This window comes from Phasianus colchicus, chromosome 4 (genome assembly GCF_987193195.1).
Source record: "Phasianus colchicus chromosome 4, bPhaCol1.hap1.1, whole genome shotgun sequence".
Lineage (NCBI taxonomy): Eukaryota > Metazoa > Chordata > Aves > Galliformes > Phasianidae > Phasianus > Phasianus colchicus.
This window is the reverse complement of record NC_143439.1, coordinates 48,204,911-48,217,477: the sequence shown is the minus strand read 5'-3', so window position 1 is coordinate 48,217,477 and position 12,567 is coordinate 48,204,911. Positions and strand designations below refer to the sequence as shown.

General features: G+C 38.7%; 1 protein-coding gene across 1 annotated transcript in view; it reads left to right on the top strand.

Annotated features, from left to right (window-relative positions):
* ATP10D (ATPase phospholipid transporting 10D (putative)) overlaps positions 1-12,331 on the top strand; it is a 36,858-nt gene extending 24,527 nt beyond the window's left edge. Inside the window, 12 exon segments of the mRNA XM_090139475.1 lie at positions 1,114-1,220; positions 2,092-2,218; positions 3,380-3,564; positions 4,320-4,629; positions 5,241-5,317; positions 5,767-5,892; positions 6,372-6,572; positions 8,143-8,223; positions 8,470-8,574; positions 9,869-10,056; positions 10,706-10,919; positions 10,921-12,331. Of these exon segments, the coding sequence (XP_089995601.1) occupies positions 1,114-1,220; positions 2,092-2,218; positions 3,380-3,564; positions 4,320-4,629; positions 5,241-5,317; positions 5,767-5,892; positions 6,372-6,572; positions 8,143-8,223; positions 8,470-8,574; positions 9,869-10,056; positions 10,706-10,919; positions 10,921-11,058 (1,859 nt within the window). The 3' untranslated portion in view covers positions 11,059-12,331.
* Positions 12,332-12,567: the final 236 nt, after the last annotated feature.

Below are 12,567 nucleotides of genomic sequence, written 5' to 3'. Positions count from 1 at the left end.
ACTGTAGTATTTCCAGTCATAAAGTAAGGTCATCTGCTGAAATAGTTGTCTCCTGCTGTGCAGTGACAGGTGTTTATTAAGATGAGATACTTTCACTGCTTTTTGACTGTTCTTATTTTTTCTGGATTACCAACTATTTCTGTGGTTCTAGATGTGTTAATAATATCCTGTGTCTGCAAAATTGCGTGCTGCCTCCTGCTGGGTGCTGTTGTTTTTGGGTAAAGGTTCTTGGAATCTGCCACAGAAGGAACATACTGTGTTACTTAAGCACTAATCATGATTTATTCATACACTGTATCAGGCAGTCATTGATTTATAACTGAAGTCATATTATCTGTGTGTGTAAGAAACATGTCCCTGCATATATTTAAGTTCAGACGTTACAGGGTCTTTTTTAATGGTTGGGAAGGTAATGGAATTTACAGGTTTACTATCTGCAAAATAGAACTTAGTTTTCATGTTCCATGGTTTATCTCAGTGAGGAAGTGGGATGTATACAGTTCCACAAGCATATTTTAGCCCAGCACTAGCCAAGCAAGGTCTAGACAGAAAGCCTCTGCAGGCAGTGAGATAGAAAAGGAGTCTCCAAAGTCTGTCTATAGGGCATAATTTCATGTCTGGAGGTACGTCTCCTTTGGCTCTCAGAGTAAACTTGCAATCTAACTTCTGCATGTCCAAAGGTAGATGAGTTAATCACCTCTCTGAATAGTCCATGCATTAATGATGAAAAAAAAAAAAAAAAAAAAACAGCTTTTCTGTGGTAGCCCTTCTGGCTCCCTCCCACTGTATCAGAACAAAGCTACTTTGGTGTCTGTGGCCCAGTTCATTTTAGAAGATGATTTTATGTTAGAAAAACACTTTGATATGCTAGTATCTATGAAGACATATGCCAGACTGGTTCCCCCTCACAGCTTGTGCAGACTGACCCTCTCCATGCATTCTAAAGATACAGCCACAGCACACTGTGCAAACATGAAGTATGCTCGGAGTTAAAATAAAACCCATAAATATTTTGGAATTTTTAAACCATATTTAGACCTTCAAAATTTTCCAGTAAATTTACTCTAAGAATGAATATTTAATTTGCTTTCTTTACTTTTTATATAATGGTAGATACCAAGAATTCAGAAATGGAACAGAAGAATATTAAAGAGAGAACCCAGAATCATCTGGATGACTATGCCAGAAAGGGACTGCGCACTCTTTGTATTGCTAAAAAGGTGGGGTTTTTTGTATGTACTTTTAAGAATGTTTACAGTAAATGATGAGCAGGAGTGTTTTTTCCAATGGAACAGATGTCACCACTTATAAACTAGATGTTCTCATTGCCACATTTCATTTATCCTTACTTTCTTTCAGGAAGAATTTGTACGTTGACACAAAAAAAATTCTGTTTTCAGTTAGATTCACATACCTGTTGTCACTTTAAAATGCCAGACAGTTTTAATAGCCTAATTCTAGAACAAGGGATGTAAAATATCCTGATTTTCTTACATGAGTCCTGAGCGGCTCTCCTCATGTGAACCTTGCCCTGGTTGGAATTCTTTTCTGGATACAGAAAACAAATGTAGTCAGGCCTGTCTTATTGGGTCTCACACCGTCTGTGGTGTTATAGGACCTGTAGGCAAAACTGTGTAATGTTATGAGATTCTATTATAAATTAAAAACTGCTCAGAAGTAAAATTCCATAGCAACTGAAACAGGAAAGGAAACTCTCATGCAAAGTGAAATCATAGGCTGTGTAACTAACTGTACAGGCATCAGGCTGTACCAAGGTGTGCAGTGATTCTGTGGCTGTGTCAATGAGGCAATTAAAAAACAGTAAGAAGGATACTGTTCTCCTTGGCCTTCCTGCCTTCCATATAAGTGGAAATATATCAGGCAACTCCAGGTGCCTGCAAGCTTTTGGTTAGCAGCCTGACCTGTGAATCATACTAAGTCTGTCGACACACTGGGGTACACATGTAACTGCACTGTCAGGGCTGTTAAAGGTTTAGTATATGGATAACAGAGATGGCTCTGAGGGATGCTCTTGGAGTACATTTTAAGTGAAATCTAGACACATCTTCTGTGTTTTCTTTCCCTCTGCAGGTGATGAGTGATGAAGAATATACAGAATGGTTAAATAATCATTTTTTAGCAGAAACCAGCATTGGCAATAGGGAGGAGCTGCTGCTGGAATCCGCCATCAGGCTTGAAACCAAACTAACTTTGCTTGGTAGGTAAGAAAATGCTGTAACTCACAGGAAACCCCTTATGATGGTTATAATCTGAATTCACTGTATGAACCTCTATTTGTACAATATATAGCTTTCTACACATCTAGAATTTGTTGACACTCCTGGGTGTACATAAATCTTGCTGCACGTTTGTTATAGTTGCAGAACCTACTGAAGGCAGCTTATGATCTTCTGTTGTTCATAAGGCACAATGTTTTACTTTTTTTCTGTGTGCATCAGAGTTTTTCTGTGTCATCATAATAAGCATGTGAAATGATGGCAACTAATCACAAGACCACTTCTGGACAATATTTTATGCTATTGTTGAATAAGGGGGGATAAGTATGGGATAAGTGGGATAAGTATGCGTGGTGAAACTGGCTCCTGTTGGAGTAAGAAGGGATCACATACCTCAAGAAGGGAGTGCAAATTGTTTAGAGTGCCCAGGCTGAAACAACTTCTTTCCTCTCTTCCCTTGATGTCTGTCAGGGAAGCTTGCATCCAAAAAATTCCAGCATCTTCCTTTCTGGAACTATTTTGACTTTTGACTTGCATCAAAATGCAAGCAGAGTGCAGAGCAAAGAATTTTCATTTTCCAGGTGACTAATGGACATCACCAGTTTGCTTGACTTCTTGGCTCTTGTCCGTCCTCATAGGACAGTCTGCTTTAAATACAAATTGCTCATTAGAATCCCTCCTCACTAGAAACACTTTAAGAGAGAAAACTTTACTGGGGATTATTTTATTGTTTATTTGACAAAATGAGTCTAGCTGCAAGTGGCTGAAGTTTGTTTTTTTTTATAAACTTTCTTAGCCTGACTATCCCACACAGTGAGTTTTACGTATTGTCAGCTGATCAAATATTCCATTCTCCTATTGTTTTTAATTCCCAATGCACAACATGATGTTATGATGTGGAACACTAATAACCAAAACTGTAAAAACATGACAGACTGTAAGGAGGGCACATGTCAGCGTACCCATAACATGTGATGGACTTTGAGACAGAAAGACGAGGAAGGGGGAGATTCCCACGCATATTGTAGCAGGGTGTCTGTTCTGGAATGTGGATACACACAGGGACTATCTTGTCCTGTCACACCTGCAGACTTGCTTCTTGAAATACAGCAGTGCTAATCCATCTGCTTGTCTAAATTAAGGTGCCACTGGCATTGAAGATCGCCTGCAAGATGGTGTTCCAGACACAATACAGGCATTACGGGAAGCAGGAATAAAAATATGGATGCTGACAGGTGACAAGAGAGAGACAGCTGTCAACATCGCCTATGCTTGTAAATTGCTGGAGCCAGATGACAGAATCTTCACACTCAAATCACAAAGTAGAGTGAGTAGAAAATTACACTTTTTTTCAGTGTTCAAGAGGGTGTTTTATTTTGTTTTCTCCGCCAAAAAAAAAAGAAAAAGCCATCAGGCAATATCACAGGACTGTATGGGAAAATAATATATTCTCTGTTTTCTCATCTCACAAAAGATTGCATAATCACTTGGAAGATGAAAATATTCAAAAACTGACTTTTTTTTCCTAATGGGTAAAATATAAAATACTATATGCAGTGTCTGTTTCTTTACATATTCCATCAATTGTCACTATTTTAACTGAGTGCTTAATTTCTCTTTATGCTAGGAGAGAAAGTTGTTATCATATTCTACTAGATATTTCAGGTGGCTGTGAGTTTACATTGCATATTAGCAATATAGGAATTATTGCCATGAAAATGATATCAAATTAGGTTGTGTGCTACTTTGTTATATTCTCCCTCAACTGTGCCTTTTTTTTTTTCTGATAGTCTTTTAATATTTTTCTAATATGTTTCAGTGTTTTCCCTTCTCCTACTACAATACCCAAACCAATCTCTTAATAACCCACAATTTAGCTTTGCTTTTATCCTCTGTACAGCATCCTTTGTGATTTTAAAGGGTTATTCAGCTTCATGTCTGAATCCCTTTGTATTCTACAAAGTGAGAGAAGTACGCTACACATTGATAGCAACTGGCATTTTCTCCATATTTCCTTTATAAATTGGAAAGAGAGCCAGAATACAAACAGTGTTTATTAAGTTGCTTTTCTCTTGTCTTTAGGATGCTTGTGCTTTGGTGATGAACAGTATTTTAGAACACATGCAAAAAAGCACTGCTGACCAAAAAAAAGTAAATCAGAAACTTGGGAATGTCTCTACAAGTCCTTCTACCCAAGCTCAAGGCTTCAGTGCAGGCCTGGTTATTGATGGAAGGACTTTAGAGCATGTACTTCAGGACAGCCTGCAGAATGTTTTCTTGGAGCTCACAGAAAAATGTCGAGCTGTAGTCTGCTGCCAAGCCACACCACTGCAGAAGAGTGTGCTGGTCAGATTGGTGCGAAATAAGCTGAAGGCAATGACATTAGCTGTAGGTGAGTCTCATGGTTTCCTTCTTTTCTCTGAGAAGAAGTAGAAAGCAGTTTCTTCTCTCCTTTATTTTTCTCAACGTCCTTTACAAAATTAAATTACAAGGAAGATAATCCTTTGAATAATAGTTGTCTTTAGCATTACATGATGATAGTCTTTTAAGCTACCAAATTTAGTCTGTACTCAGTAATCTAAAGCAACAAAGAATAGCAGCAGTCATGTACAGCATTATGTGATGTGTGAAGGTTAAGTGAGGGGATTTTCCTTGTCGTTCTCCATCACAGCCCCTGGAAATAGTGAGGGAGAATGGAAATGACTCAGTATGATTTAAAACACCCATATTTTCTGTCCAAGCGTACTGACTACATTCTGACAAAAGGAGCAGCTAATATCTGTTTGAAGAATATTGCTCAGTCAGGCCTACTACACTCTGATCTTTCTTTCCATAGGCTACATTGCTGGCTATGAAAATGGTTTTCTCTGAATTCTGTGGTGTTATGTATTTGTGTATTAGTGCTACCTCCATGGCAATGTGATAGCCAGTAAAGCTGCTTCCAGGTTGTGTTTCAACCAACTTAAGAGAGCTTAGTTATTATTTCTTCCCTTTTCTTTGTAGGTGATGGTGCCAACGATGTCAGTATGATCCAGGTAGCTGACACTGGTGTGGGAATCTTGGGCCAAGAAGGCATGCAGGTAGCGTGTACAAGACACAAATGACATTGGATTCCATTTCAAATCTGTTTAACGTTCAGTCTGGAGGCCCAGCAGCTCAACAGCCCATTACTGTATTTGAGGGAAAGTGTGCAAGCCCCTGCCCTTATCTGGGAGTGCTCAGAAGCTAAAGGGTGCACGTGTTCAAACTGCAAATAACAGAACTTGCTGCCTGTCACTGAACTCCCTCTTATGTATCTGGGCTGCTTGTTTTATGGCATGAAGAATCAGTGATTTCTTTGGTGCTGCTGATGTAAAATGTTGTACAGAGGGGTCCAGATCTCAATAAGGCAAGGCTCATGTGCACTATATATATTTAAAAAAACATAAAATAAGAGTTTCCAGCATTGTATCAGTTGTTTGCTGGTCAGTATTGAAGCTCATCATTAGCAGTTTAGATATATCAGTGCTTTCCTTTATGTGTGTTCCAGGCTGTGATGGCAAGTGACTTCGCAATTTCTCAGTTCAGGCATCTCAGGAAGCTGCTGCTTGTCCATGGTCACTGGTGTTATACCAGGCTTACCAACATGATACTCTACTTCTTCTACAAGAATGTGGTATGTAGCTGTCTTGTCCTAGGGAAAGCAGTTTGCTTATTTGACAGTTCTGAAGGGTCTAGCGTGGCTCCATATTATTTTTCAGTTTCTGTTTGAATAGGTTCAAAAATATGCAAACAGTGTGTGGCAAACAATTTTGTTTCCCATTTACATCTTCAGAGACTAGACTTTCCTATTGCTTGAACTGGGTTTCCAACTGAAAGCCATTGTCTAATTTGTTTCAAAAGTGGATAGCAGGCATTAATTAATGTATTCATAGCATGAATATTTAAACAAGCCATGTAGCCAGTTTTGAAATGTAAAGATGTGCACTAGCCAAATATAATTTCAAGGTATGGGATTGGCAGGGACTCTATAGCAGTTATACATAATTTTTCACAGATTACTGTAACAAGACCTACAACCTGCCTATTTTCCTCTTGGTTTTTAAAACACTTGTCTACAGGTAACATTTTATCATCTCATCATTGACTTTTCAGACCTACGTGAACCTCTTATTCTGGTACCAGTTCTTCTGTGGGTTTTCAGGCACATCAATGACTGACTATTGGATCTTGATTTTTTTCAATCTCCTTTTTACATCGGTGCCACCCATCATTTATGGTGTCTTGGACAAAGATGTGTCTGCAGAGATACTCATGCAGATCCCACAGCTGTACAAGATGAGCCAGAAATCTGTGGTAGGTTAAAGAATTCTTGGCCTGAAGCAAAATTAAAGTGGTCAGCATTTTGAGCCATTTCTTTCTTTCCTTCATGGTTCACATCAGGCAAACATGAAGTTTAAAACCACTTTCTCTTTTAGACCCAAACCTGAACTCTGTGGCTGAATAAAAGGTGGGCTTTTTTTCTGCTAAGATTCTCTATAGCCTGGCTGGAGGAGATCTGTATTATCTGTCACAGAGTTTTGATAAAGTAGCTGTTACAGGCCTCAGGATTTGGCCCTTTGCTCTGATCAAACAGAATACAGAGAGCTGAAAGGAATGTTTTGAGGCAACATAATCAGAATTACTGCATTATACAATTGCTTTTCTCTTTCCCTACTTTCTTTTTGTAAAAACATTTATCGAAGTTTTTCTCTTTTTGCCCAGTTCAGTATTGTCTTGCTCTGTGATTGTAGTTGTTAAGTAGTATATCATTTCTTTCCTTGCATGAAAGCACCGTGTAATAACCGCTTAATTGAAAGCATACTATAAAAGAAAGAACAGTGCTTTAAAACGTGCTTGTCATAATGTTACACCACTATGTCATAAGTGCAGCTCTTTACAAGCTATAAAACTAAAGACAGTAACTTGGATTCATCTTCACTGATTTAGAACACTGCCCTGACATGGGCAAATGAAGAGTCTAGTTTCCCTGCATTTGCAACCATTTTCAGAGAGAAATTCAGTTCATGAACGGGCTGAATTGCTTTTCAGATTAACCTGTCTCTCCTTATTAATGAGAGAGGAAATCCTGAGTGAGGAGACTGTGCATTTGTGTGCCTCAATTGATTGTTTGAAGAAATGGAATATACCTAAGCCAGGGCACATGCAGTTATAGTTACATCAGTTTGCTGCCACTGAATGGGAAGGGCTCATTCCTCTGCGTTGTCTCCCTTCTTTTCTTCCTGTTCCCTATTTTCACCCTTGTAGTTAGATTACCTTCCTCATGCCAGTTCTGCTGTTCATCTGTTTCTTTCAGGAGTTGATTTAACTCACTACAACAGCAAAATAGTAGTGAGATTCCCAGCAGAAAATGTCACATCCCACTTTTAAGGGGAGGGAAGGGGTGACCAGGGGAAAATGATTTTTCACAGTCTAGTGAATTTAGTTACCTCACATTAGAGTCCTGTATGCACAGAGGAGGAAATGAGCACAAATTAAAAGACAGAAGCAGACATACAAAACAGAAGGGAATGGAGGTGGGAGGAACATGGTACTTGGCATTCAATGATAGCAAGTTGTGAGGGTGATTCACTGTCCCATTGTCCTCTTCCTTCCTTATCACTCAGGTAAGACTTTGGCAGGTCAATTCTAGGAGGAACAGCTGTAAGATTAGGGCTCACTGATCTGGCTGCTGATTTAAATCATAGCAGCTCACTACACGTACATCTTCCTATTGTGCCATAAAAGCATGTCTCTTCATGGGGAAGCCAGCTGGAGTTATTCTGTGGATTATCTTTCCTCAAGTCCAGTTGGATGCTTAACAAAGCTGCAGCAATTTGTTGAACTTGTTTCAATGCCATTATCTTTTTTTGTTTTTTTCTTACAGGCCTACTTGCCTTCAACCTTTTGGATAACCTTGCTCGACGCTTTTTACCAAAGTCTTGCTTGCTTTTTTGTGCCTTACTTCGTAAGTGCTGGATATTAAATTTATGCACTTTGACATACTAAAAACTCAGGCAAATTAGAAATAATATGTAGTTTTTGATAGTACTTCATCATATACAAATGTATAGTAGCAGAATTGTCACTGGAACTAAGTTGAACTGTGCATACAAGTATGTCTAGTATTTAAATAAATCATGCCACTTTACATAGTGGAACTATACATCAAGCATATTACACTGACTGTATGTTACTCTGTCTTCCTTTACAGACTTACTATGGCTCAGACATAGACATTTTTTCTTTTGGAAACCCTATAAACACAGCAGCACTTTTTATAATATTGTTTCACCTTCTCATTGAGTGCAAATCCGTGGTGAGTACTTTGTTTTCTGAAGAGTACATTCCTCAACAGAACGTGTATACAGCTTTCATTAAAATTTATAGAAGAGAGCTTAGTACACAAAACTGTATAAGAGAGTTAGAGGTGAAATATTTCCTTTATAAGTCTCTGTAAGCTCTCCTAAGGAAGCTGTCATTGGAGCCAACAGAATTACTTGTGTGACTAAAATTAACAAAATTTGATCTCGGGATTATTTAATAGTGAGGGATCCTGCCTTATTAGGAGTCAGTGGGTTTGGGGATGTCACCTTGATTTGGCAAATGGTAAAACCAACTGGTGATCTGCTTGAGCCTCCATAAGTTCCCAAAGCTTTCTTCTCATAAAAAAAAAAGTGTCAGCTATTGATTTTTGAGTGCTTGAAATGGGTGATCTACTCTAGAGAACCAGTATGTTATGGAAATTCTATTCCAGCTTTCACTAGTCTGCATAAAGTAAAATACTTGTTCATAGACTCTGCATTAGCTTGAATGAATTTAAAGCTTTTACAAGGGTAATGTTTACCCATTGCACATAATTTTAAAGAGAATTTAGTAATATTTACAGTACAAAAACAGACATTAATGGCTTCTGATTTTTTTTCCTGTCAGTTTTGAAAAACATCTTTGGAATTGTATCATAATGGATAAAATCGCAAGTTGTGATTCTTTCTTTCATTCTTCTTCCAGGCACTTACACAAATGCCTTTAGTCTCCCTACATACGTAGCTTGAGTGTAGCCATACTTTGAATAGGAAAACAATACATAAATGGGTTTTATTTGGCATTTTACTACGTTAGCAAACTGTCAGACCAGTGACAGTGTTGTTTCCATAGTAACCATTATAGCCATAACTCCAATGAAGAGTTAATCTATGTCTCAAGCAGCATATGTAAGGGATGTATCACATAAAGCTTTCACCTCTATTTGCTTGAGAAGACTCTCAGCTGCCAGTGAGTAAGGTGATCATTTAAGGAAAATAGCATTATAATGTCGTACACAAATGATCGGATAGCTATGCTTTTAGCAGAATAAAATAAATAAATAAACAAACCAGCTGGGTTACCTATGAACTGCAGAAAGAAGGTTCTGTTCTTCTTGAGAGTGTTTTGCATAGAGTTAAGAATACTATCTGAATAGTTATGTTACACTGCTACATTAAGAAGCTGTCCTTGAAGGAAAAGCAGGGGGGCTGGGGGGGAGGCTGTGCATGCTGATGCATACATGTGCCTAAAGGATTTATGGGTCTTCCTGTTTACAGCCTAGATCTTATTTCTTTTCTAACTTGCAGACTTGGATTCATACGATAGTTATAGTTGGCAGCATCCTATTTTACTTCATTTTTGCTCTGGCTTTTGGGGCAACCTACAGAACCCATAATCCACTATCAAATCCTTATCGGATCATGGAAAAGCATATGGCAGACCCATTCTTTTACCTAGTGTGCCTCCTGACTACTTGTGTCGCTCTGCTACCGAGGTATGTTTCTGTTTTATAACCACAAGCTGCTACTGCTAACAAAGTGGTTTTCCTTAATTTGTTGATGCCTTGTGGTACCTAAAGGGGGCCTGTAGAAAAAAATGGGAAAGTAGTCTTCATCAGGGAATCTAGTGATTGGAGGAAGGGGTAGTAACTTTAAACTAAAAACAGATTAGTTTAGATCAGATAGTAGGAAGAAATCCTTTGCTGTGAAGGTGGTGAAGAGTTGGAACAGGCTGCCTGGAGAAGTCGTGGATACCCCATCCCTGGAGATGTTCAATGTCAGATTGATCTGGTAGGTGTCAGCCCTGCCCTTGGCAAGGGGGTTGCAACTGGGCCATCTTGGGTCCCTTTCAACCCAAACTATTCTATGGTTCCATTGCAAAGACCACAAAAAAAAAAAAAAAAAAAAGAACCTGAAGCAAATATCAGCATTTGAAAATGCTTGTTTGTTTTAAAACATGCTCTGGTACAGTTGCTGGAATGATAATTTACGTTCTCAAAATGGCACCAGCAAAAGCGTATTTCAGAGTCTGCTGCAGTCTTAGGTTTAAATGAATGGTGTTTAGTTTCCTTCAGTGCTAGATGTGATTCTGGAAATGGTTTTTGTTCTGCTTCTGACCAGCTTATTTGGAAACATATTTTGTAGATACTTCCTGAGGGCTCTCCAAGGAACATTGTTTCCATCTCCAGTGTTGAAAGCCAAGCACTTAGACAAACTGATCTCTGAGGAGAAGAGGGAAGCAATTAAGAAATGGAAGGATGAACGGGTTGTAAGCTGTAGAATGGAGTTGCAAGTTACTTCTGGGTCTTCTGACTCAGCCACAGGTACTGTATTAAAGGAAGAAAGCATTGCCAGTGTTTGTTCTGCCAGCTTCTAGAATACCTTTTCATGCCTGTTCAAGAGGTGAGTTAGTGGAAGAAGAGCCTGGGAACAGAAATAACTTGAACTCTGAAAAGACTGCATTTTGGAATTCAAAGAGAACTGATTCAAATGTCTGATGTGCTAAAGCCTCTGCATGTACTCCTGAAGAGTGCAGTAGTGCCGTTTCTCGAGCATGCAAAGCAGGTTTGAATTCTTTGTTATGTGCACAAAATGGTTTAATGTTATTTACAAAGTTGGAATGTGAGCCACTGAAGATCCAAGAATAACTGCTGGTGTATGCTACAATGTGATTTTTTTTTTTTTTTTTTTTTTTAAGCCAAGGTATGCACTCATTTACCTAAAAGCTTTTGAGTTTGTAAAGCTTTTCAGTAATTTATTGTAGTGTTAAAGGTCTAAATGGCTAGAGGTTTTATTTTCTCATGCAGTATACTTTGGATACTGCTTCTCTCTTTCATGCAACACTGCATAATGCCTCCTACAGACAGGACATGGTATGAATTACAGATCTACAGATTCAGTTCAGATAAAATCCACTCTATCACAAGCCATGCTACTCCCTTGCATTGCTGTCCTATTATCACAGTGTTGCCTGGAATTCATAGCTTACAGAGATAGGAAGCAAGCAGAAAGGCTCAGATGCAGTGGTTTTAGTTTATTACAAAACTTCTCTAATGTTTTTAGTACAATAATTATCTTAACCACTGTGGTCCAGCTCCTCCATGACCATCTCAGCATGATCCGAACACTATTTAAGCCATGAGGAAAGTGCCCTGGATGAGACATAGAATTCCCATATCTCCTTCACACTCCCACAGAAAATTTTTGTGCAGCTTCTTGTTCTCCAGGGTAGTTCACCCTCCTGCTATGTCCCCTCTCTTTGTCTCCCTTTTTCCTTTTATCTCATTCACCACTGACTGATCTTTTTCTCCTCACCCAACTTGGATATTGGCTGCCTTACTTTTCTCTAGACTTTTAAACTCATGCCTGCCCTGGAAGATCACCTGCAAATGATGATGGGAAGCTCCTGTGTGTCTTCAGAGGCAGCAGCTTGTAACTAATGGCATTTTTCTTCTTCACTCTCAGTTGTTTTCACATTCTTCCAGACTTTCATATTAAACAGCATGAGCATCAGTAAATGCTGCTCAAAAGAAGGTGTAGCCATTTGTACGCCTCAAATTTGAGCTCTGTTGTGTAAATATCTTGGAGACGTTCCACGTCTGCCAGTTCCCCACTGCTCTTCACACCATGTAAGCTGAGATGAGTGTGACTCTAAATATTGTTTCCTTTTACTTTCCTGCCCAAAAAGTTATATGGCCAATTTACAGAGGAGTCTGTGAAATTGTTTGTGTCTGCTAGCACTTATTGAAATAAACTATTTCCTTAAACTGTAGCAGATAATTATTATTATTGAGCCAATTTCTGATCTGTTTCTTTCTCAAGTTTTCTGATTCCAAATTGCCAAGATCTGTTGTGTTTATTTTCATATCTGGGGGCAAAGGCTCTGTTTCTTAATTGAACCATGAGTGTTCCATGCCAATGATCAAATTACATATTCCACATCTCCTATGATCTCTGAAAGAATTTAAACAAATGCTGTGAGGTCCAAGACAGCTGCTGCTACGCTA